General features: G+C 44.9%; 1 protein-coding gene across 3 annotated transcripts in view; it reads left to right on the forward strand.

Moving 5' to 3' along the window:
• Nucleotides 1-22,408, forward strand: part of GLI3 (GLI family zinc finger 3) — a 265,100-nt gene that overhangs the window by 13,875 nt on the left and 228,817 nt on the right. For all 3 annotated transcript variants that reach the window (XM_047694927.1, XM_047694928.1, XM_047694930.1), the window contains exon 2: nt 1,044-1,208. In XM_047694927.1, coding sequence (XP_047550883.1) covers nt 1,085-1,208 — 124 coding nt within the window. In that variant the 5' untranslated portion in view covers nt 1,044-1,084. The remainder of the gene's footprint in view (nt 1-1,043; nt 1,209-22,408) is intronic.

Here is a 22,408-nt window from a genome sequence, read left to right on the forward strand (position 1 = left end):
TGAGTTACGACAATTATCGCATGAATGAAGCAGCCAGTGAAAGAGGACCCACTCACCCCACTTGTTTGTAGCTGGGTTTTCGTATTTCTTAAGTGGTCTCCCGTCTTGCTCTTGGCAATCTTTTGACTTTTCCTGTGGCTTCCAGAGCACGTTGTTCTGTTGCCTTCATTGGTTTTCAAAATGTAGCATGAGTGAATTGAAACGTTCTCATGTGTTTAAGAAAGCCTGAAGAGTCTGGTTCACCTCCGTGAATTACGATGGAGGGGCGGATTGCTGTTCAGGTAGCTCAGAAAAGGGGAGCATATAATATCACGGGCTTCTTGGCCCACATCACTCTCTGCTTCCAAACTTGGAGTTGGGCTTGGGTTTGAGAAATGGCCATGCTCTTTGAAAATTCGAATTAATACTCAAAAACCTTCCCCTTTTTTGGAAAGTCGTCACCATGCCCCTCCTTATAAATTTGGCCACCTGAAGAGACATTCGTAGATGTGGCATAAGAAAGCCATGCAACCCTTGGGGTTCACACTGTAAACACAGCTGAAAATTGAGATCTTTAGACCACTTAATAACAAATGTCCAGTAGGAATTTGGGGAGAGCCTCATGTTATGGATAGTTCCCTCCCTTCTCCTTTTGCACGTGGAGACAGAATTCGACTGGCTTGTTATTATAGCTTGGAGGTGTTTTTTGCAAGAAAACCTGTGGGCAAGGTTCTTGAACTTGCTAAAGCTCTAGGCTCCCCTTCCGGCCAAAGGCGAAGTGAACTTTTTTTTTTTTTTTCAAAGATTTTATTTATTTGACAGACAGAGATCACAAGTAGGCAGAGAGGCAGGCAGAGAGAGAGAGAGAGAGAAGGAAGCAGGCTCCCTGCTGAGCAGAGAGCCCGATGCGGGGCTCGATCCCAGGACCCTGAGATCATGACCTGAGCCGAAGGCAGAGGCTTAACCCACGGAGCCACCCAGGCGCTCCCGCGAAGTGAACTTTTAAGTGAGATTTTTTTTGCCCACCCTTGCTGGAAGTTGATGGCGCCATTGTTTTGTTTCAGGTGTTCTTGGTAGCAGAGAGCTGAAGTAATGAGAAGGCATCATGGAGGCCCAGTCCCACAGCTCCACGACCACTGAGAAGAAGAAAGTGGAGAATTCCATAGTGAAATGCTCCACGCGAACAGATGTCAGCGAGAAAGCCGTGGCCTCCAGCACCACTTCCAATGGTGAGCAGCCACGGGGATCTCCAGCAGCCACGCCTAGAGTCGCTTCTATGTTCTCTGCATTCCTTGTACACTGAACATTTGCACCTGGACCAGGGTTTGCTCCTTTAGAGGCTAAAGAAAGCAAAAGGGGGGTGAGGGATGGGGAGGCTTTAGTAATCTCTACTTTGGCACTGAAACTACATGTTTTCTTCCAAATTTTCTAATTTGAGATGTAAATGTGATAGCTTATTTATTATAGGAAGTTCCTGTTGTGGCATTTTGGAAATCATCTTGATTAGTCTGGCAAGAGTTCAAAATACTTTGCATTTCACATGGAAAGTCTACACTAGTTGGAATAATTAGTTATTAGTTATCACAAAAGACACTGAAGTTGCCTTGTCAGGATTTGGTGGGAGGATCCGTGTCTCCCCCACCAACTCCATGCAGTTTGCTCAAAAGGATTTTAAAAGTTGTTCATGATTGGACCTCAAGGTGACACTGGTGTCTGAGGCACAGGTTTTGCTGTTGGCTTATAGAAATGGACTTAATTGTGTTCACAGGTAATACCTAGCTGCTGTTTAGGGGCGCTATATATATTTTTTTAATATTTTAAGCACAATGTCGAGAAGCATTTCAATTCAAGCATGGAGCACGGCAAACAAATTCCAGAGCCCAGATTGAACAGGTTAATGGTGACTGCTTCCTTTTCCCGCTTTTGTACTCTCCTAGGCCAGTTGGTGCCATTACTTTTTGTAGGTTTCCTAGCCTCCCCAGCCTCCCCCCATCACCCTTCCCCTTTTCCATGTGCCCTTGAAAAGAATGAGCGGGTCTTTTCTCCTGCCTTTTGGGTGCTGCACACCTGGGCACACTGATTGGCACGAGCCAACCTACTTCCTCCCTCCCTATGGGCTTTAATTTATTTGTAACTTATATACATATATATATTTTGCATACCCCTGGAGAGTCAGAATCTACTTTGGAAGGTAAGTGCACCTTCCTTTCCTGACTGTGGCATTGTCCGAGCTGACACCCAGGAGCCTGGCCGCGCTGCTCCCTGTGCCCATCCCTGTCCGTGGCTCCCATTCCTGGCTGTCACCAGTATGTGTTGCTGGCTTTGCTGGGCCATGGCACAGGCTGGCGTTCAATCCGCCACTTATGAGTCCAGTTTTGAATTGATGCTTGGGGACATCTATTCACATCTGAGTCAAAATAATGAATTTCCATACTTGTGGAAATTTGTCCCTGTTTCTCCCTTTATTTGTGGTATTTGAAGTCCGGGCTGGGTCTTATTTTAGTGGAGCTGGATCTGTTGTGTCATTCTTCTGGTGTGCTTATAGAAACCCCGTTTTCGCCTTAAAAAATGTTACGGGACCCTCGTTTCTTTTTTTCCTGGAATTCGTAAAAATTAGGCAAATTTCTTATTTCAGAGATAGAGTCAGCACCTGCAGGGTAGGTTGTCCGATCATTTCCGACAGGGATGTCACAGGAATAAGCCCTCTTGGGTGTTAAGCTTCAGGAAACATCGACTTTGGTTATCTTGACAGCTTGCAAGCGTGTGAGGGTGTGTGAGAGTGTGTGGAAGTGTGTGGGCATGTGTGAGCCTGTGTGCATAGGAGTGTGCACGTGGGTGTGTGAAAACAGGTGAGAAGGAGAACGAGTGTCAGCTGGCCGTCCTGTGGGGACCCCCCGGGAAGGCGCTGTCCCCCCGCGGTCCGTCTGTCCCAGTGAAGGCGCTGCTGCTCCTGCCGGCCCCACCCATGCCTGGGAGGGTTTCGGTGCTGCAGGGTTTGTCCTGAGCCACACTGACCACAGGCTCCTCTCATGAACCCGTTTAGGATGACTCAGAACAGAACCAACCTAACCAGCCCCATGGGAGCCCAGCCGTCCGTCGAGGACATTAGCCAGTCTAGAAGGAGCGGTCTAGATTTACCAAGTTGGGCCTGTCTTCTGAACCAGTCACAGACCCTGAACCAAACTCTGCCAGCTTTTGGCCCTGAGCGGCCCGTGTCCTTGAAACACATGTTGTCCCCTGCGCCTAGGTGGGGGTGGGGTTGAACCTGCCCTATTTGGGGCAGATGTTCATGAGTTTTGTGGGGCACAGGCCTGCAGGAGGGCTGTTCGAGGAGCTCTCTGTCCCCAGTGTTCCTGTATCTCCTAAGGGCTTCATTAACTTCTGATATGTATTGGGTAATATAAAGACCCAACCAAGTAAAAGAAGAATGTAACTGGTGGTTTGACGCACGGATTGCCGTTCCGGAAGATTCCAGGAAAACCAGAAAACAAATTTAAAGACAAGAATTAAAACCTTTTTCTTCGCGATTGCTCTGCTTAAGCAATGCTAATAACCCTCCCAGGTCCTCCCACAGGTTTTCCTAACCAGTTTGCAGTCTCTTTGGAGCCCCAGGATCCTGCTCCAGGGGCTGGAATGACCCAGCCTCTTACTTGTTCTACAGACTCCTACCTGGCCTCCTGCTTCCCTCCACACTTGACTGTGGGCACCCAGCTCAGCTGGGGGCTTTGGTCCGGGTTCACTTTGGGTTTTAGCGGACGTGGGGCTGCTGGCGCTTTGTGTCTGTGCTAGCAGGTGGCTGCCATGGCCATGGTCATCTGATCTTTGTCCGTTCTGTCTCCTTTTCTCTCTTTTCTCTTTATAAACATTTCAGAGGTACCTCGATACCTGCACAGAAGCTGTTCGCACAAAGGACATTAAAATCGTTTCCATCTGATCATAGCTAGTGCTGATTGCTCCTGAGTCCAGGGGTGTTCTGGACTTTCTTTACAAAGCTCTGAAATTCAGGAAGTTGCCCATGAACGGTGAAAGATGCGTTTAGCATCAAGAACCAAACGGATGCAATACACGCATTTTCCCCACTCCCGTCTGCAATTTCATGATTGCAATAAAATAAAACAGGCAAACGAAAAAGTTTTGTTATTGGTGCTGTGTTAGGTTGACTTAATTTCCAGCCATTATGTGCTACGGTTTGTTCCCGATTGTGAACCTTCCAGCCAAACCACGCACATTCCATTGCATGTCCTTGCACATCTGTTTTCCTCGTTTTCTCAGCTGAGTATCTCGTGCTAGAACAACACTCATACAGAGTTTTGTTTAAACACACACATTCACTCACCCCAAATGTATGGCTCAAAAACGGAGCAGACTTCTAAATAAGCATTTGACTCTTAATGCTGAAATTTAAAATGACACACACAAGTGACAAACTGTTCTGAGACTTGTATGGGGGCGGTTGGGGAAGACAAGCCACGTTTGATTTTTCTAACATTGAAGACCCGATATCAACCTAGAAAGCATTTAGTATTCTTACCCAGGAACCGCAATGTGTGTGTTTCACGTGTTTGATTTTAAGCTTTAGGGTTATTTAGTCAACATAAAGGACAGAAGAAAAGACTTTCAGCTCTCTGAGTCTTTGTTACGTGCAATTGTGAGTGAAGGATTATTTTTGGCATCTAATATATTTCACATACACAGTGAGTGCTCACATATTTAGGTGGTATTATTTACTTAAAAACTGCCAAGTGTGTTAACATGCTAGGACCGCAAGGAAAATTCCTGAATAATCTGTTTATTGCTGGTACGGATTCGTTGCTTTTAAAGCTCCATGTTATGTTTTGTAAATAGTAAATGGATTTTAGTCCAGATATTTCGAGGTTTTAAACATGATCCTTACCCCGTAACATTTCCTTCCATGACTTGCAAACACTGACTTTCCAATTTGAAGTCTTTTATGTCATTTTGGGCCGATGATTTTCTTTGAAAAGAGTAATCTGATCTTTCTTATTAGCCTACTACTCTGCTTTAAAAACAAGAAAGGCCCTAATAATGAACGTATGTAGGCCGTGGTCTCAGAGATGTTTTATTGGCTCTGATGGTTATTGGGAACAAACCTTAAATGATAGAAAACAGAAATTATTATCCTAATGGTGATGCAATATGAAACCACAGTTGATAGATTAATAATGGAGAGGAAGTTCCCTGTTCACTTTCTTCTTTCAAGAGGAAGGGCCTTGGTTCTCCTCTGCTTAAAAAAGACTCTTAAAGGTTTGTAAGGGGAGAGTGTTGTGATCTGCAAATATGTAAGGAGATCCTTTTTTTTAAACTTTAACCTTTGGTTATTTCCTGGCCCTGGGATTTTCTTTCAGACTGTCCAGTAATACCTGTCAGTGTATTGTGGTAGCAACTGGTCTCCTGACTGAGAGTAAGGGGGCTCAGAGTTGGGTTGGGAATTTGGAATTCATTGGCTGTTCTCTATCATGAGCTCTTGTCTCCTTGATTTTTTTTTTAAAGATTTTATTTATTTATTTGACAGAGATCACAAGTAGGCAGAGAGGCAGGTAGAGAGAGAGAGAAGGAAGCAGGCTCCCTGCTGAGCAGAGAGCCCGATTCGGGGCTTGATCCCAGGACCCTGGGATCATGACCCGAGCCTGAGGCAGAGGCCTTAACCCACTGAGCCACCCAGGCGCCCCTTGATTCTTCTTCTTATTATTTTTTAACGATAAGATGTACTTAATTCTGCTCAGAAATGGGTGAGTGGTTTGTACACTATAGACTGTGACTTTTTAGTTTTCTAGTGCCTTTAGATGTTCAACCCTTTTTTTTTTTTTTTTCTTGGCCACATTTTTTTCCTGACACATGACAGTTGGGAAGGGCTGTCAGATAAAATGGATTTCAAATTATAGGATGATTGGTTAGGAGAACCCCCAAGTTTGGGGATGGGAAGGCTTGGATTGAGTTCTGGCACCAGGTTAGACTAGCTGTGAGTGCAGGCAAATTAACTTCTCAAAGTCTCAATTTCCTCGTCTTTTTAGCAAGAAAGTGATGAGACCCACTTCACAGGATCTTTAGGGGATGAAGTGAGGCAGTGTCTGTAGCCTTCTGTCGAAAGAGCAGATGTCAGCCGTTGTTCTGGGCCAGAGCCTGTGGACGAGTTAAATGTTACGAATCCAAAACAAAAGGATTGTGTTTTCTTGAACATACACATAGGTTTTGAAATTAAGGGAAAAATGTTTGGGAAAAGTAATTTTGAATCTGCCGGACCCTGGAAAATAGTTCGAGATGTTTCACAAATCCCGAATGTGACCAAGTTTGCACATTTTTTAAAAAAATTAACATATAATGTATTATTTGTTTCAGGGGTACAGGCCTGTGATTCATCAGTCTTACACAATTCACAGCGCTCACCATAACACATACCGTCCCCAATGTCCATCCCCCAGCCACCCTATCCCCCCAACCCCCTCCACTCCAGCAACCCTCAGTTTGTTTCCTGAGATTAAGAGTCTCTTAGGGTTTGTCTCCCTCTCTGGATTCATCTTGTTTCATTTTTCCCTCCCTTCCCCTATGATCCTCTGTTTTGTTTCTCAAATTCCTCCTATCAGTGAGATCATATGATAATTGTCTTTCTCTGATTGCACATCTTAAGGAAGGATGGATAGCAAAGTTTCTGCACCATTCTTCTGAATGCTTCCTAAAGCCAGAAAATCAGGAAAATAATTTTGAGCACATTTATTTCGAATTCTTTTGACCTTGAAAAACTAACATTGATTATATGGCTTAGCATACGAAACGGCATGTGCGTGTCCCTTTTCTTGATTCTTTTTTCTGGGGTAAAGGAGTTGGTTTGTGTCGTATTAGAGTTAGATTTTATGATTCTTAAAGAAGCGTTCACCTTTTTAAACCAACTAACTAATGATAGATAATCTGATTCTCATAAGAGCTCTGGCTCCCTTGCACTCCATACTCACGTGTCCCAGAACCCAGCAACCTCTGATTCTTATTTTGGCTGAGGAGATCACCTTTCCTGCAGTCACCCAGGCTTGAAACCGCACCATCACCTTTGACCCCTCTGTCTCTCATGCTTCCCACATCCTACTAGTTTTGAAGTCCTGGTAGATTTTCCTCTGTAATTATTCACCCCTGTGTCCCTTCAGGCCACCCTACTGCGCTGTGCTATTTAAAACCTACTACCTCATGCCTAGACAGTTAAAGTAACCTTCTGTCCAATCACCTTGCCGTTGGTCTCTGCGCTTCTCATTTATGGGACTTGTTTCTGCCAAATGAATCTTTTTATGGTTCTGGTCATGCCACGCCCCTCCTCTAGAACCCTCAGTGATTCCCAGTTACATATAGAATACTGTTCAGAACCCTTTGATTAACATTTAGGTATCTTCCAAAAATCTGACCACAGTCTGACTTTCCAGTCTGATCTGTTACCATACTTTCCCATGTGTAACCCATATTTTAGCTAAATTGAAGGGCTCTTTGCTTCTGTTTATGTTGTTCTTCCATAGAATCTGTGTAAATTCTTCTCAGCTGTGACTGTCCTCCTTCTCTCTCTCTCTCTCTCTCCATACAGACTTGTGTCCTTTTGGCAACTACCTGGTAGCACTTGTTTTTTTGGGGTATTTTATTTATGATTATTATTTTCATGAAAAGATTATATTTTAGAGAAGTTTTAGATTTACAGAAAAATGGAGCTGAGGGTACAGAGTTCCTGTCTACCCCCTAACCCCTTAGGTCCCCTTGTTAACAGTGTGGTACATTTGTTAAAACTGATGGACCAGTATTGGCACACTATTGTTAACTGAAGTCCCTAGTTTTCATTAGAGGCTGCTCCTTGTGTTGTAGATCCTGTGGGCTTGGACAGATGTGTCAGGACATGTAGCCACTGTGACAGTGTCCTACAGAACAGTTTCACTGCCCTAAAAGTCCTATGTGCCCCACCTGTTCATCTCTTTCCCATCTCCATAACATGTTTATCTTTCAGTTAAAACATTTTTTGTGATTTAAATTTTAGTTCATTAACACAGAATGCAGTTTTGGTTTCAGGAGTAGAATTCAGTGATTCATCACTTCCATATAATCCCCTGCCCCAGCTCAACACAAGTGCCCTCCTGAGTGCCCATCCCCCATCTAGCCCATCCCCCACCCACCTCCTTCCACCAGCCCTCAGTTTGTTCTCTGTCGTTCAGAGTCTCTCATGGCTTGTTTCCTTCTTTCTCTCTCTCTCCCCCGCTCCTTTTTTTAACCCCCCTTCCCACGTGTTCATCTGCTTTCTTTCGTAAATTCCACTTATGAGTGAGATCCTATGGTGTTTGTTTTTCTCTCATTTAATTCACTTAGCGTAATGCCCTCTAGTTCCATCCACATCATTGCAAATGGCGCGATTTCATTTTTGATGGCTGCATAATATTCCATTGCATACACACCCCATCTTCTTTATCCATTCATCAGTCGATAGACATCTGGGCTTTCTCCAGTTTGGCTAGTGCTGATAATGCTGCTATAAACGTCCGGGTACATGTACCCCTTCAAATCTGTATGTTTGTATCCTTTGGGGTAAATACCCAGTAGTGGGATTGCTGGGTTGTAGGGTAGCTCTATTTTTAACTTCCTGAGGAACCTCCACACTATTCTCCAGAGTGGCTGCCCCAGCTTGCATTCCCAGCAACAGTGCAAGAGGGTTTCCCCTCCTTTACATCCTCGCCAACCTTTGTTTTTTCCTGTGTGCTTGATTTTAGCCATTGTGACAGGTGTGCGGTGGTTTTGACTTAGATTTCCTTAAATTTTTTTTGAACATAGCACCTGATTTGTCCCCCATGCCCCACCCCACTTCAGTGTCTTGTGCTAGGAGGTCCCCAGAGGACATTCAGTGGGACTGCGTGGTACGCTGCCCAAGCCTGCCAGGACTGATGGCCGCTCCATGGGGACAGGCGACATGTGGCGCCTAGCGGCAGTGTTAACGCCAGGACTTGAATCCCAGCTCTGTCCCTTCATTGCTGTGTGATCTTGGGCTAATTACTTAACATCTCTGAGGCCAGCATGGTGAGTACCCACCATGTCAGCTGTTACTAGTAAATGGGCTCTTGGGAGCATAAATTGACAGGATTTCATTCACGGGCACCTTTCATCTCATTCTTTCAGCACAACATCGTTTGGAAATAATCTAGGAGTGGGTAAACTTTAATCTGATCAAGAGAATTAGAGGGTACTGCCCAAAAGTCTTAAAATGTGGTCCTCAGGACCTAGTTTAACAGGAAGGAGGCAGATGACAGGAGCTGTGATTGGCACACTGCCTCAAATCACTGGTCCTGATATGGGCACACGTTTGGATTTAACTAAGCAGATGCTCTCAGGGTCTCCTTCTCATTTATAAATACTCATCCAAATTGTGGGATGAAATCAGTAATTCTGTGCTAATGGGCTTCCCCAAGGGCAAGGCTCCTTTTTCTCGTGTATGTAACTATTGGATTTCTCCTCTAAAAGGGCAATTCTCGGGCACCCAGATACATGAGGAATGAATATCAAACCCATCTTGCCAGAGCCTCACACACTTGGGACTAAAAAGCCACGGGATGGTGTGCGTGGCCTGTGGAAAGTTCTGGGCTTCTTTGCTTACTCTTGATCAAGCGATGTGGTTATTTCGCATTTCCAGAATTAACCTGGTTCAGAATCAGAAACAGTAAGAGTAACAGCAAAAGCAGTAGCTCAGGGCCAAGACAGCGCTAGTGGGCGGGCGTGCTCGCCTGGGGAGGTGGCCTGGTGGCCTTCTGCCTCCTACGTCTTGGGCCCAGGTGGGGGAAGGGCCTGCGTGTCCAGCAGCTCGTCCAGCAGCTCTCAGGATGGGATCATACAGGATCGCCACACTGAGCTCTGGGTCCACCAGGGTCCCAGGCAGAGAAGGAGGTGGGGCGGGTAGGGGGTATGGTAAAAGCAAAAATCCCCCTGTTCTCTCATTTACATGGAAATCTTTCCAAATACATCTGCCGTCATTTACATTTATTAAAAAAAAGAACTTACATGGTGCACAATTCACTCTTATTGTGCACGCCTGTGAGTTTGGACAGATCGATAAAGTCATGTAGCCACCACCACAGTCAGGACATAGGTTCAGGTGCCTCCCCCTCATTTGATAATTGCTTGCTTTTTAAACTTGGCTTAGTGATATATGCTGTAAGAGTCGGTAGTAATAGCAGGAAGCATTAGAACTACAGTTGCTACTGGATGTTACGTGTATTTCGTGTTTTCAGAAAGTCCATTTTTTTTTAAGGCCCTGTACACATAGTTTTTTCCCTTTCTTTTTAAATATTTCATGTTGAATTGGTAGTGGGAGTAAAACGTTCTTGAATATTGCCCAGAAGTATATGGCCTAGCGTGTCCCCTAGTCTGTCTTTTCTGAGTGTGCGGTCAATGTATTGCTTCCTTTTAGGCATATTTAAAATGTCATTTTACTTAAAACCCAAAGCACTCCTATTACTGAGGGCTTTTTCTGCTGTTGTTTTGTCTCCGTGAATTAATTGCATGAGAACATTAGAATCAGAACACATAACGCAGCTCTAACCTAGAGAAAAAAATAGCAAAGCCTTTGTTAAATCTGTTTTCGTCCCCCCCACCTATTTTTTTTTTTTGGGGGGGCAACTTCCTTCTCTTTCCCCTCTACTTTTACAGATGGGACTTCATCTCAGGTAGGGGACGTTTTTATTTTAAAAGTTCTTCCTACTCTGACTTAGGCTGCTGTTTTTTTCCTTTTTCATTCCCCCTCTTTTTTTTTTTTTTTTTTAAAAAACCCCTTTCTTTGACTCTTTCCTCTTCTTGGGCTCTCTCTCTCTCTCTCTTTTTCCCTTTAGTTGTAGAAAGTTAGTTCCATCCAATTATTAAATCTTCGGAGACCATTCCCACATGGTTCCGTAAATGGTAGCTTCACCCCGCGTCCTTTCATCTCTCCCCCTGCTCTCTGGCTTGACAGTTGAAAAGGTCTGGCTGTGCCGCACAATGGTTGATTGGTTTCTCTGGGGGGGACTTTTCCCTGGCTCATCATTCGCCAGGCAGGTGGACCAGAAAGTCTCTTGATTCTTTTGTTGCCTCTCAAAGTCCGAGGTCTTTGACTGAATAAATCCGCCGTCATGGGATAATTTGCTAAAAGGAGCTTGGAAGATGTGAGAGAAAAGCCTCCCGACTTGGGTGCCGCATTAATGAAGTAACGGAGCCTTGGAGTTTGCAATTGAAAAATCACCAGGAATGCAGTGGGTGGAGACGGGCTTCTTTTATTTCCCATAATCAACTTTTCATTCTATCATTTAAAGCCTGCCCGGCCCTGTGCTTGTCTGCCGCCGGCTCTGGCCACATTTGCACCCGTTTTAGGGGACAGCCCTGTCCGGCTGCAAGCCGTTTGGGCGCTGTGTCTCGTTAGTCATTAGATTATTACCCGGGGATGGAAAGAATTCCATATGACAGGACTAAGGTTGAGTTAACACAGGACGAAAAGTAATTTACAGATAGGCTGTCCCCAGCCATCTTTGTAGCCCCTGATAAGGTTTCATTTCAGAATGGATAGGCGACATTTCCACTCACGGGCCCATTCCGCGACACCTGTGATAACAGCTTCTGGATCCTAATTGAAATTGGTTTCAAAATGGATTTTCACTTTTCTCTGTCTGTGGAAAATATTGAATGGACTCCGAGCTGCCACAGAGAACCCCGGACCTTGGGAAATGGAGCGGGAAGCCAGGATCATCTTTCATAACAGTGTCGATGATATGACAGTTTTGTTATCTGTCTTATTAATGAAATCATTGATCACCTGATGAGGGAGATAATACACTACGTTCCACCGTGTTCATGAAGCTCAATTAGATTCGTATTACAAATAAGGTGGGGGGAGCAAACAATGGAACTAAAGTAGTAAAGGTCACTTAAAACTTTTCATGCCCAAAGGGAGCGTTTCAGATCAGGGCATTCCGAGTGATGGCTGTCCAGGTCATTTTGAAATGATCAGAGCTAACGTGACATCCCATGCCCACCTTTTTTGGCCAGTGTGGAGTCACTCCCGATTTTAGTAAAGATTCATTAAGTGAAAATCAGAAGTCCACAGGGGAGTCGGGGGGTTGGGGTGGGGAGGGAGCTCTGAATGAAATGCTTTGGAAGGAGCAGAATGGGAAAAACAAAATCTGCAGAACCCCCCCCCCCCCCCCCCCCCCGTGGCGAAGGGATTTGGGGCTTGTCCTGCGTAGGTCCAGCGGATAAGGAAGACCAAACTGAAAGAAAAGTAGCTTATTGTCTGCTCCTGCCTTAAAGTGCTTTGGGAATCCTAGTAAGATGGGAATTCGGTTTGGGTTTAACGAGGTGGCTCTATTGTTTGGGGTCAGGCTGCCCTGGAATGTTGCTCTCTGTTGCCTCCCCAAGGAGGCGACGGGATCGGATGACTGTCATGTTTCACGGTGAACTGTTACTCCTAGGTGTTTCTCCTTTCTCAGTGCCAGCAAGGATCAATCCGGTCCCATCTGAGCTTGAAAGAGGAGCTGTGATCAAAGGCTCTAATGATGTCACTGATCTCTGGTGATTGATTACGAACAGAAGTTCTGGGGAATTCTGCCTTCTAATTCCTTATATTTCCTTATCATTTCAAATTCATTAGTGTCTCCCATTAGGGGAGCTAGCTGCTAATCTGCAAAATTACAAAAATGAAGGATAGAGAATGTGGTGTATTTTTCTTCTGGATCTGTCTGTGTCTATTTTAAGTTTATTGGAGCCATGGCTACACTTTATAAGCAACCTTCCCCTTTCAGTGTACTGCAGAGAAATCGAATTCCTTCTGTAAATCAGGATACGTATTTTGGAATTCTGTGTATAGGTTAGGACAATATTATTTGGAGCGAAAGCATTTACATTGTTTCCAAAGGAGTGTAGTCATATAAAAGGTAGTTATGCATTAGGTAGGCGATCATTAAATCTATTTGAATGTTTTATTACCTTGGAAATTCAGGATTTTAGGATTTCAAAGATCCTTTTAGTTATTTTTGTGGAACTAGTTAACATTTTCCTCTTGCTAGTCAAAAGTAAAAATCAAGGCATTCCATGCCAAGAGGTGAGAAACTGGGACAACTGGGGAAGATTCGACTTGGAAGGAAATAATAAAAAAAAAAAAAAAAGCAGGAGTGAGTGAGAGATCTCTTTCTGGAACCGCTCTCAACTGTACTGTAACTCTTGGCTTAGGTCCACCTAGAGTAGGGTTGATTGCGAAAGCACTGGAAAGAATTCTGTTTTGGAAGGCACTGCAGCCCGAGAAAGAAAAGTTGAATGGAAAATGGAGAACGTACAATATTATTAAAGTTACCGTTACCTTGCATGGTTTGCTCTGGGCTGTCAAGGACTATTGCTTCATGCTTGCTTATAGCTAATTTCTTTCACAGAAACCTTCATTTTTGAGAACCACTCTGAGTAGGACTGATAAATGTGTTCAGAACCTAGAGGGAGTGTCTTTAAGGAGGAGAGACCATGCAAATGAGACTTTGGGAGAAGGTGGTGAGGTAATTATGAATCCTAAACTGTAAGGGATGTCAGAGACTCCCTCTTCACAGAATATGTGTGAGTTCTATTGGCAGTGATAAGAAAAATATCCCAACCCTTGCCTACAAGCAAAAGAAAACTTCTAGAAAGAATAGAACAATGGTATGGTTAAAATAACGGAACTTCCAGCAATGTTAGCATTTTCTGGTAAAATATGAACCTAATACTCAGTTGAAGATTTCTTCCAAGCATTTAAAAGCTAGAGAACACACAGTGGCCCATTTCACATTAAGTTTAAATCATCTGGCTTGAAAACTAATGTTCTAGGCTTGTTTTCAAATCCTGGCAAGTCACAGAGCAGTAGAAAAGTTCCTTTCCTATAAATGTTGACAGCAGTTCCGGTAGAGGCTAACAATGTTTTATAAATAGAGTTTTACTTAGCAAAAACCATATGTATGCCGAGTGAAATAACCTCACATTTATTTATGTTTGATTTATAGAAAACATGTGCCCCTTGACAAAGCCTTTGGGCTCTTTTCCGCAATTAAAAGGAATCACATTTGAAAAAAAATAGCTACCATCTTAATGGAAACTTTTTCACATAATTCAAAGCACCTTCTTTGATCAGTGTCACACAAATTGAGACTATTTCCATCCACCGTTTAACCCCCAAAACTGGGTGAATTGAAGGAAAAAAAAAGATGCTTATAAGCACGTGCACACACACACACACACACCACACACCAGCGTACACATTGTTGACTATTGAGGAATCTAAGGGTGTAAAGGCTGGGTAACGGGACAGTGGCAGTGTGTCCTTGGAACAGGAGATTTCTATTTTTCCTTCCTCCTGCTGGTGACTAGTGTTGGTGTAGCATGAGGTGTAGTCCTCTGGTTTGCTTTGTAGTTTTTTAGACTGCAGAGGGGAAACATGGTTCCATATGTACCTGTTGCCAGTCCCAACAACACTAGATGAGAAGAGAGAGAGGGAGAGGAAAGTGTTCTATAAATTCTTTACCTAGTTTCTTTTCTTTTTGAAAATTGTATGAGCTGGGGCTGGGCTATAAAATGCTGCTTAATTACTATGCTAGACTACATCAATGATTTTTGTACCATTGATGCCAGTCATTGGGGGGGGGCGCTTGGAGGCAGAGAGAAAGTCAGTGTTTAAATATAGAAATTTGATCCTACATGGGTATACTAATGAAATACGTATAAATCTTACATACAATTGCTGGTTTAATTTTGTACCCTGTTTTAATTTGGGAAGCTTCTCATTTTTAAGTATAAACAAGGGATCATATGTGCTTAGAAAAGAAGAGTTAAATTTTTATGGAAAATCTTTCTCATGAAGGTAGTGTCAGTTTTCCAAGCCCTTCCTAGCCTAGTTCCTGCCTCCATGCAGTTGGGAACGAGTTCTACTGAGCGTAGTGGGAATTGTTTCAAGAGCAGCATGGCCTCAAACAGAGATGAACCATCTTTTTCAGCATGGGGGCTTAAATGTCAATCCAAGAGCCCTTGAGGTTCATGGATAGGCTTCAGAAAATGGACTGACCCCTCAAAGTTGTTTTATGTCATGCTTTATGGGGATGTGCCTGTGCCCTCTTTGTTTAGGTTCTTACAAGCATTCATGACCTTGTATTTGCCAGAATCACTTGTCTCCAGACCAGTTTTGCAGCTCTAACTTCCATTAGGAAAATATTGATTGAGTGATTAGAATGGCTCTTTGAAGGAATGATTATTTATGAGATGAGAACCCAACAGTGATTAGGGACTAGGAAACTGTATCTTTCTCATATAAAGTGTAAAGCGATAACCAAAGTTGTGACCCAGCTTAGTTGCTAGGGGCTTCACACTAAGATTCTGCGTGTGAATCACTTTATCTGTTTATTTTATTTATTTATTTATTTATTTATTTTTAAAGATTTTATTTATTTATTTGACAGAGAGAGATCACAAGTAGACAGAGAGGCAGGCAGAGAGAGAGAGAGGGAAGCAGGTTCCCTGCTGAGCAGAGAGCCCAATGCGGGACTCGATCCCAGGACCCTGAGATCATGACCTGAGCCGAAGGCAGCGGCTTAACCCACTGAGCCACCCAGGCGCCCCATTTTATCTCTTTAAATGAGGAACTTGGGTATGTGATTTAAAGAGCTTTTCCCCCCAAAAACTCTGTCTCTATGATAGTCACCATAGGTTCCCCAGGAATTTAAAAGAAGGAGTGTCAAAGGAGTGAGATAACATAATTTAAGTTTAGAAAGGGAAATCCAGGGGTGCCTGGGTGGCTTAGCTGGGTTGAGCGGGGTTGTGGGATGAAGCCCTGTGTTGGGCTCTATGCTTGGCATGGAGTCTGCTTGTCCCTCACCTCTGATCCCCACCCAACCCCGCCTTGCACATGCTGCCTCTCTCTCTCTCAAAGAAATAAATAAATCTTCCAAAACAAAAACAAAAACAAAAGAAAGGGACATCTACATTCTTTCAAATTAATCTGTACAGGTTTTATGCATGTGTCCATCCTGGGTTAAAAGCTACTGATGACTTTGTTTAGGTTACTGTGTGCTGTCCTAATGCTAAGTCGAGACCATCCCAAGGTATTTCTTTTTTTTTTTTTTTAAAGATTTTATTTATTTATCCGACAGACAGAGATCACAAGTAGGCAGAGAGGCAGGCAGAGAGAGTGGGGGAAGCAGGCTCCCCACTGAGCAGAGAGCCCAATGCTGGGCTTGATCCCAGGACCCTGAGATCATGACCAGAGCCGAAGTCAGAGGCTTTAACCCACTGAACCACCCAGGCGCCCCAACCCCAGGTATTTTGAAGGGCAGTCTACAGAGAACAGTTTCAGGTGCAAATCCAAGATTTTGGCCCAAATTTGACTGGATTGCTGATAATTACAGGTAATTGCCACGAAGGCAGTAGATCCCCCCCAAATCTGAGATGTGCGTGTCCTTGATTTAGACCTGGTTTTGTTAATTACTGACTGGACTTCCGGCACTCATCTTCCTGGGAGCACGCAGTCATGGTCTGTGTTTGGGACTGCTGGAGGAGCATTTCACCTCTCCTGTGACTAACTCCACAGACTGGGGCCCTCCTCTAAGCCTCCTGACCATCCTCCCAGAGCGCTCCACACTGTCTTCTGTCTGGCATCTGGTTTGATGTCCTTCTGTTTCGACAGGGCTTCACTGTGAGAGCCTTTGCAAATTTCTTTGATGCTAATTGACTCGCTTTAAACTCTTTGGAGTGGAAAAAAGAAACAAAGCCAAGAGCACAATAAACTTTGATTACCAGGCTCCTAAACACTGAACCTCTCGAATAACCCATATTTTGTCATTATTTTTTGAGAGTGGTATTTGTAGGTTGAAGCTGGGGAGTGCAGTTACTGTCTTCCTGCAGATACAGCCCGGGGAAGGGGGCTCAGCCAAAGGCCGGAGGATGTGTGCAGACGTGAGATGATGCCACGCCACGTAAGGAAGATGACGTGGTTCGTTGCACAGAACGTAGTCGAATAATGCCTCTTGGAAAGTGTTTCCATGAAAATGGACACTACAGAGTGTGTGCAGTGAAGAGGGCACCTTAGACCTTAGGACTCCCATCTGGTGTTTTGCTTTCCGCTCAACTTTTTGGTTCGTTCATTTTATTAAGGGAACACCTGCTCATTGGGAAATCCAGAAAGGCACAAAGAAACACGGGAACTGGGGTGCCTGGGTGGCTCAGTGGGTTAAAGCCTCTGCCTTCAGCTCAGGTCATGATCCCAGGGTCCTGGGATTGAGTCCCACATTGGGCTCTCTGCTCAGCAGGGAGCCCGCTTCCTCCTCTCTCTCTGCTTGCCTCTCTGCCTACTTGTGATCTCTGTCTTTCAAATAAATAAATAAAATCTTAAAAAAAAAAAAAGAAAAGAAACACAGGAATTGTTAACGCTTGGTTATTTTCCATCTTTGCTCTGTTCGCGGTCTCTGTCTTGTGCTGCGCGTTCAGGTAGTCCTACGTTGGGGACACTTGGCACATCACCTACTACTCTCCCTCACCTTGATGCGATGCAGTCCTCCAGGCTCCTCTCACTGGCCCTCGACATATCTCTTTTCTTTTCCCAATTGCAGATGAGGATATGGTGAAAATCCTAAAAAATTCAGTGGCTTTGACCATACCTCACCAAATTAGCTTCCAGAATTGTAGCAACTTAGATTTCTGTCTAGCTGTTTCTGTGAGCGCTTATTCTCAGAGACTTGGCAGCGTAACAGGATAGGTGCAAACGTCTCCTCGTTTCTTAAACATTTCTGATGGAAGTATAACATGCTGATAGAAAAGTGCACATGGCTGGGCGCCTGGGGGGCTCAGTTGGTTAAGCGTCTGCCTTTGGCTCAGGTCATGATCTCGGGGTCCTGGGATTGAGCCCCACATTGGGCTCCCCGCTCAGTGGTTGGCCATGGGGTACTTGATTTTTGGTGGACCTAGGGACACGTTTCTTTTCGGTACACACCTGGGAGTGAAATGACTGCTCCAGAGAGAGGACACTCTGCCCTCTGGTTTTCCCACGTGGTTGTACAGATTTGCTCCTTGTTCTTGCCAGCACTAGGTTATGTCCCGATTTCTCATTTTAGCTCTTCTGTTGGCCGTGTAATGGTATTTAGGTGTGGATTTACCTTGTCCCTGAGATCTAAGAGACTGAAGCATCTTTTTGGGTATTTATTCGTTTGGATATCCTCTTTGGTAAAATGTCAAAGTCTTTTTTTTTTTTTTTTTTAAATTTTAGTTCTTTGGGGATAAGTAATCGTTTACTACTTGTCCTGTCACTGATTTGAAATGATACTGTATCTGATACTGCCTTACTACGTTTTATGGCCTTTTCCTATTTTATTCTGTTGACCTACCTGTTCTTTAGCCAAGTGCTACCTTCTTTCAGATATTATAAAGTATGATACATCTTATCTGAGAGTTCCCATTTATTATTGTTCCTTTTCAAATGCTCCTTCACTCTTGTTTAATTTTTTCTTCTAGGTGAACTTTCAGGACACCTTTTTGGAATCGTGTTCTTAATGAACTTATATATGATAAAAGTATAAAATCATGGATCGATGAAATCGGTTAGCCATAGTGATTACTTCTGGGGAGGGTGGAGAGGGATAGGGTGGGGAGGGTTCAGATGTGTCTGTGTCACCTTGTTTCTTAAAAAGAAAAGGTTTTGGGCGCCTGGGTGGCTCAGTGGGTTAAAGCCTCTGCCTTCAGCTCAGGTCATGATCTCAGGGTCCTGGGATCGAGCCCTGCATCGGGCTCTCTGCTCAGCGGGGAGCCTGCTCCCTCTCTCTCTCTCTGCCTGCCTCTCTGCCTACTTGTGATCTCTCTCTCTCTGTCAAACAAATAAAATCTTAAAAAATAATAATAATAATAATAAAAAAAGGTTTTGAGCAAATACGGCAAAATATTAATGTGTAAGTCCGGGCCGTGGGTATCTTTTTATTTTATTTTATTTTTTTATTAATTTTATTTTTTATAAACACGGGTCGTGGGTATCTTGATGTTGATTATGTTTTGCTCCGAAATATGTCATGATTAAAAGAGACCTTTTCCAGATTTCATTTGGAACTATATAGCTCTTTGTCCAGGCTTTCGTGGAATTTTGTTGTCGTAGGAAACAGTCTTGATGGTTTCCTGCCGCATCTGCACAAGGTGACTTCCGTCAAAGGACACATAAATGCACAGTCACTTGGTGTCTACGTTCTGTGTTCTGCATTCGTTCTCAGAAGCATTTTTTTAAAAAAAATCTGTCACTTATAGGGAAATACTTCGGAAATAACAGTGGGCCAGACCTAACAGGTGTTTGCTTTACTTTCACCTTATATGCTTTTAACTTGATCTGGAAGCAATTTAATTTTAGCTTTGTCTCATCTGTCTTGAATTGAAAGTTGCAGGTACATCGATCGATAAGTGCTTGAGTTAATGCAAATATCTCTGAAAAAATACTGTACTCCGGCTTCACTGCATCTGGCTGCATTTTTATCCAGTTCCAGCAGCTGCCCTCTGTATTCCCTGATAGTGGTATCTGTTCCGTGGTGGCTTTTTCTGCCGAAATCAATCAATGCCAGGGTCAAGGATCGGGGGTGGGTAGGGGCTCTTTGTTATTTGTTTATTTGTTTGCCATTGTTGTTGGGAGAACTTTGACAGCAATGGAAAAGGCCAAAGGAATCTTGACATTTTGACTTCTGCCCTGAAGTTAGTCTATCATTGGGGTAACCTTAGCTCCCCTAATGAGCGGGTGTGCTGGCTTGGAGATGATGTTAGTCATGGCAAATCACCGAGCAAGGTAGGTGAAGCATATGGTCTCGGGTCTGTGTGGGCTGTGTCGCCGTGATGCACACATACGAAGCAGAACTCACAAAAAGAAGGCAGTCACAGACATCTTGAAAGATGCCAAGTAGCAGAATATACATCCCTTTGAAGATAGGAAGTGTTGCTGCCAAAGGTGTAATTCCAGTAGTTTCTTAAGCCTCAACTTTCTACACTTGAAAGCATGCCCACCACTGGCTGCCTAAAGCTTTTGGAAAATCAAGAGACATGCCTCTTGCTTATTCTCCAAATTTCAAATCATTCAGCATTTTGCTGGCCTTTTGTCTGGGGAGATACACATTCACCAGAGCTATGCCAATAAGCACAGAAAATTTGCCAGCCCGCAGAGAAATTCGAACTTCCTTTTTCTCCCGCAGGAGTGTCTCGGGGAAATCGTGGATACAATAGGACTTTTCATGTCTAGACCCTGCCCAGGGGATTTCTGTCTAATAAGAACCTTTTCTTTTTTCTTAAGCATACTCAAATGGAACAAAACTCAGGAAGAGGTTGGGGATAGAATGCAGGGGAAGAAAATACAGGAAACCCCGGATCACCATATTTTCCCAACTCTTTCGCACCCAAGTCCACGTAGTTGTAACTGTAAGGTTCTTTCTTACCATTGTGCTGCCCATAGTGAATAGATACTCCTGAGGCCTTGTTAAGTGCCCAAACCACCACATCTGGTTGTGAAGATTAATAAGGTATGGGGCCGGGTCTTAGGATGCCTCCGAGTAGATGAGTAAATGACCACCGTACAATATATTCACTGGATATATGTAAGTGAGGCCTACAGAGTGTCAAGGCAAGTCTCACAGAAGAGGTGATTCTTGAATTAGATCTTGTAAATGGTTAAAGGGGAGGGGGCTGACAGAAGTCATAGGGGTGTGGTTGGAGAACAAGATAAAAAAAAAAAAATTATTCTAGGCAGAGGGAGCAGCCAAAGCGGACTTGGAAGTGAGGATGTTCTCGCTGATTTGGGGATATGATGTGAGTCAGTGCCGGCCACATAGTGGACAGGCTGGGGTTATGGCTATGGGAGTGTCACTGGAGAGCCATCCGGAGGCCACATGGTAGAGGTCTGTGAATGCGCAGCCGATGAGTTTGGGCTTTTGACTTCATTCGAGTGGGAAGAGGGGAGCAACAGTGTCCTCTGCTGATGGCCCTGGTGGGGAGAGTGGAGGCGTGGAGGGCTGAGGGCGCCTCCAGTGGGCCGTGCACCTGCTGCGGAAGTGGAGGGCAGAGTGAGGTCATGTCAGAGGAAGGCCAAAGAGGCAGCGGAGAGAGCAGTGAGCGGGGCCTGGAGAGCCATTGGATGTGCAGGAAATCAGGAGAGGGAAGGAGGGGCCCGGTGGGAGGGAGCTTTCCATGTTAAGCCCCGTGACTTTCAGAGTGTATCTGAACTGGACAGAAGGGCCTCAGGAGAGAAGCAGGCTGAGGATATGGATTCAGGATTCGTCTCAGATGTATGTGGGCAGTAATGACATCGGGTACGAGTGAAAGGGAAAGAGACACACTGCAGTGGGTGAGCCCTGGGAGGGGCGTGGGACAGGTAAGAGGGGATTGGGCTGGAGGACCAGGACCACAGACGCTGGGACACGGGGTGGGGGGGCGGGGACCTGGCACCAGGCTGGTGCAGGGCAGGGGGATGGAAAGCTGAGATGGCAGCAGGGTGGTCTGCAGGGGAGACCCAGCAGGTGGGTGTGGGAAGGGGTGCTGTTCAACGTGGGTCTCGCTTTAAGGAGATGCAGAGCGCTCCAGCTGAAGACGTAGGATGGGCGGTTTGAGCCTGGTTTGAGGGTGGAAAGCAGTGAGGGAACAGAGAGTAGGGGCCTGGGGGCCTTTGCAGGCCCCCCTGCAGGTGAAGCTGTGAATAAAAACTGGAGGGAAGGGTGGGAATGAAGAGATTCGGTGCCCATGGGCCTCTGGTTCCTCTGTGAACTTGTAAAGAGCGATAGGAGAAAGCAGGAGTGGGCGTAGGAATGGCAGGTTTTGTGAGGAATGGAGGACATCAGGGTCTGGCTGAGGGCAGATGTGCTGGGTTTTGGACGGCGTCCGTGGTCCCCCCCATCCACTGGTGCAGCTGCTGGCAGAGCAGAACGAGGGAGCTACTAACCTAGGCTTAGGGACCGGCAGCCAGCGGTCTAGAGGGCAGAGGTGAGCCAGGTGCAGGGGTCCCGTCTCCTCTCACCCCCGCAACCTGGTAACCCACACACATGTGTGAGGAGGGTTCACACCCTGGGTCGTTTATTTGTCCCCAGAGGACGGTTATGAAAGCCCCATTGTAGGGAGGAGGGCCATGGCTGTGACTTCGTCCGTGGGGATGCTGACCAGCGATGCGGACGGGGTATTGACATACAACGAGTAAAATCAATACTGACCACTCCTCTGATATACGGTTGCTTTTAGTAGAATCGTCTTACATGGTTTCAGAACCAGGGGGGAGAGCTGGCCAGGCAGTGGAAGGCCCTGCCTGTGTGTGTGTGTGTGTGTGTGTGTGTGAGAGAGAGAGAGAGAGATCCTATGAATTTCAGGTGAGGTCAGATTTTGAGGATAACACTGACAAAAGACGGGCCAGTGCCCTTATCTTTGGAGTCTTATTATAATC

Source organism: Lutra lutra, chromosome 11 (assembly GCF_902655055.1).
Source record: "Lutra lutra chromosome 11, mLutLut1.2, whole genome shotgun sequence".
NCBI lineage: Eukaryota > Metazoa > Chordata > Mammalia > Carnivora > Mustelidae > Lutra > Lutra lutra.